This window comes from Hevea brasiliensis, chromosome 15 (genome assembly GCF_030052815.1).
Source record: "Hevea brasiliensis isolate MT/VB/25A 57/8 chromosome 15, ASM3005281v1, whole genome shotgun sequence".
In the NCBI taxonomy this organism is placed as follows: Eukaryota; Viridiplantae; Streptophyta; class Magnoliopsida; order Malpighiales; family Euphorbiaceae; genus Hevea; species Hevea brasiliensis.
Window position 1 is genome coordinate 50688517 of NC_079507.1, and position 3072 is coordinate 50691588.

Genomic DNA, 3072 nt, shown 5'->3' on the forward strand with positions numbered 1-3072 from the left:
TATCTGGTTTGCTGTCTGTAAGTTCATTAGCTTTATATACAGCATGAAGAAGACAATGAAGAGTGATGAAAATAAGAACGCAAATTCTCTGGTGCTCACCTCTTCCCAATTGGGTGTCTAGATATTCTCACAAAATGTAGGCAAAGCACCTAAAAGTTGTAAATTTTTTTTATCAAGTAGATATAAATTTAATATGCAGTTGTTATGTATCGAAGGGAATATAGGCCCATCTATAATCAAGTGGGTGTATTAATTTATTAATTAATTCCGTAGTCTGTAAATTATTATATATCCTAGAGAGGAGTGTAGTTTAATACCAGCTAGTTGCCAATGGACAAATTAAACTGCTTGGATTTTTGATATATGTAGTCTTTCTTTATTTACTTCAAAGAAAGAAAAAGATTTTTGAAGACTGGAATACTAGTTAGTTCAGAAAACTATTTGGCTAGAGCTGATTCCAAAGAGAAGAACATCAAGAAAATCAGCCTCAACTTAAAAAGGAACTCTTGCTGAAAGAGAGACTAGGAATCCCCATTTGTAATTATATTAAAATTCTTACTATTTTTCTTTTAATTGATAGTCATATTTATTCCCTACCGAAAAACAATACCAAAAAAACAAAAAAAATTGCTATCCCTTCAAGGTTTACTTCAAAAACTTCATATCTAAGTGTTGGTAGGGCAAAAAAAAAAAAAAAGTAAAGTTCTATTTTTCTTTTGAGAGAAGAAATTATAGCAGAAAAGAGGAAGTGGTTGAGACCTAGCTATAGGTGAGATCCAGTAGGAAGGATTACTGGAAGAGAGGAAAAGAAAGAAAACCCTAGTTGATGTTTTAATATAAGTGAAGTTCAGTGATAAATTAATATAGTTTTCAATGAACATATATATAGTGAATAATACATCCTCAAACCATTTCTTAATTATAAAGAAAAAAAGGAGATTAGTTCCACAGTGAAGAAGAAGACAATATATTTCCCAAAAAAAAAAAAAGAACATAGAGATAAGCCTAAAAACTAGAAAGAAGAAGACATAAGCAAAAGGAATAAGAAAAAACCTAAAAACATCACAGAAGATGGAAGATGTAGAAGAAGAGGAAGAAGAAACATGGCGGTGGTGATGATGGCGAGAACAAGAAATCCATGAAATTAATCTGACCTTTATGATCCAAAGAGCCCATGATCTCTCGCCCACTTTAAACTGCTTAAATCCAACCAAAGCCATAAATTTGGCTGTCCATAATAACTCATAGATCACTTCCCACAAAATCATCAGAGCAAACCCAAAGATGTCTCAGAAAGCAGCCCTACTGCCTGAATTCCCTGTCCATCCATCCACTGGCAACTGGACGTTCGGCGGCATAGTCAGCGGCAAATTAAAGAAGGGTAGCCCACCTGATGTTGCTGCCCCATCAGGGAATGGGTTGTTCCCAACTCCTCCATCGCCACTTCCACCTCCACCACTACCACCACCGCTTTGCATCTGCAGTTGCTCATCCTCTTCCAAAGGCAGCCTCTCATATGCCACGTTTGTGAACGATGCTGCGATGACTATCACCGGCCCTGCTGCCGTCAACTCCCCCACAACGCTTCCTCCCACCACCTGCCCTTGCCCACCAGCAAGGAAGATTGTTAGACTAGTTGCTCCAGGTGGGGCTGGAGGGGGCAGGAACGATCCAGACAAAGATAAGATCTCAAATCTGCCATGAAGAGTCACAATAGCTCCCGCAGCAGCTGGTTGCCTGATGGTAACATTAGTTACGGTTCCAGCACCGCTGAGTACACAAATCCCGCGCTGCCGTCTGCTGGCGTAGTTAGCGATGCACTCAAACACATCGCATCCACTTCCTACTTCAAGAAGGTGAGCTCGCAGCGTATTGGCGCTTTCCCGAGTAATGATGACCGGAGGTTTAGGTTTATTCTTGGAACCGGGTGGGCGACCTCTGGGTCGGCGAGCGACGATGTCCTCAGGTCCTGAGTTTGCAGCCGCTGCAACAAGGTCAAGGCCTTGGTGGGAAGCGTCTTCATGTTGTTGCTGCTGGTGGTCAGCGGAGAAATGAGCAGCAACACCGCCGCCTCCTTGGCAATTGGGATCGTGGTCTTCAGGGTCATGCTGGCGGTGAAGGTGGAGGTCAGGTCTGTGGTGGAGCTGGTGAACGTAACGAGAAGTAGTACCTAAATCCAAACCGGCCATGCCAACAATATCAAAAGGAAAGAAAACAGAAAACCAAGGAAATATGATTTAAAAAAAAAAACAATATTTTAGATGATTAAAAACTCTTTATGGGTTTGTTTGTTTAATATATATTATATATATAAACTATGTTGTAGGGAGGAGGAAAGGGAAATTATGAATAAAATAAAAATTCAAGAAAAAAAAAAAAAAAGAAAAGGGAAAGGCAGCTCCAGCAGACGAAGAAAAAGATTTGAACAGAGAGGACACATACGAATAAATATTTTTGAATGGAAAAAACAAGAAAGGGGAGAAGGGATTGAGTGCAGAGGAAGAGATGGTTATGGTGTTTGCAGAAGAGAGAGAGAGAGACTCAAAACGCAGTCATTTGTCTCTCACAACCCAAAAGTTTTAAATATATATCTACAGAAGAATAATTTCTTGATAAATTCTTTAACTTGTTTCCACAAATGTAAGAGGCTGGAAGGAACCCTCGTCACTCTTCCATACAAACTTTGTCAACTCTCTAGAATAAATAAATAAATAAAATTATAAATTATCTAATTAATTTTGATATTCTCATTAAACTAGTATAATTCAGTATTTTATACTAAAATTTAATTTAAAAAAAATAATTTATTGAAAATAAGATAAAAAATGCTCATTTTAAAAATTTTATACAAATCATTCCCATAATATATTTTATGATGCATAAAAAAAATTTGATAAGTTGACACTAGGGATATATAAACAACGAATTTAGACAAAATGGCCATTTATCTTTATTTAGTAAGCTAATATAAATTATATTGTTAAAAAAATATTAAAAAGGTTTAATTTTTATTAAAATGTATAGCTAAAAATATAATATAAATTAATTAACGATTTATAAAAACAAATAAAT

General features: G+C 36.6%; 1 protein-coding gene across 1 annotated transcript; it reads right to left on the reverse strand.

Annotated features, from left to right (window-relative positions):
* Positions 1-884: 884 nt before the first annotated feature.
* LOC110660892 (AT-hook motif nuclear-localized protein 23-like) lies at positions 885-2575 on the reverse strand. Its single transcript, XM_021819331.2, has one exon. It carries the CDS (start codon positions 2187-2189, stop codon positions 1290-1292), a length of 900 nt encoding a protein of 299 aa, XP_021675023.1. The 5' UTR covers positions 2190-2575; the 3' UTR covers positions 885-1289.
* Between the last annotated feature and the right edge of the window lie 497 nt (positions 2576-3072).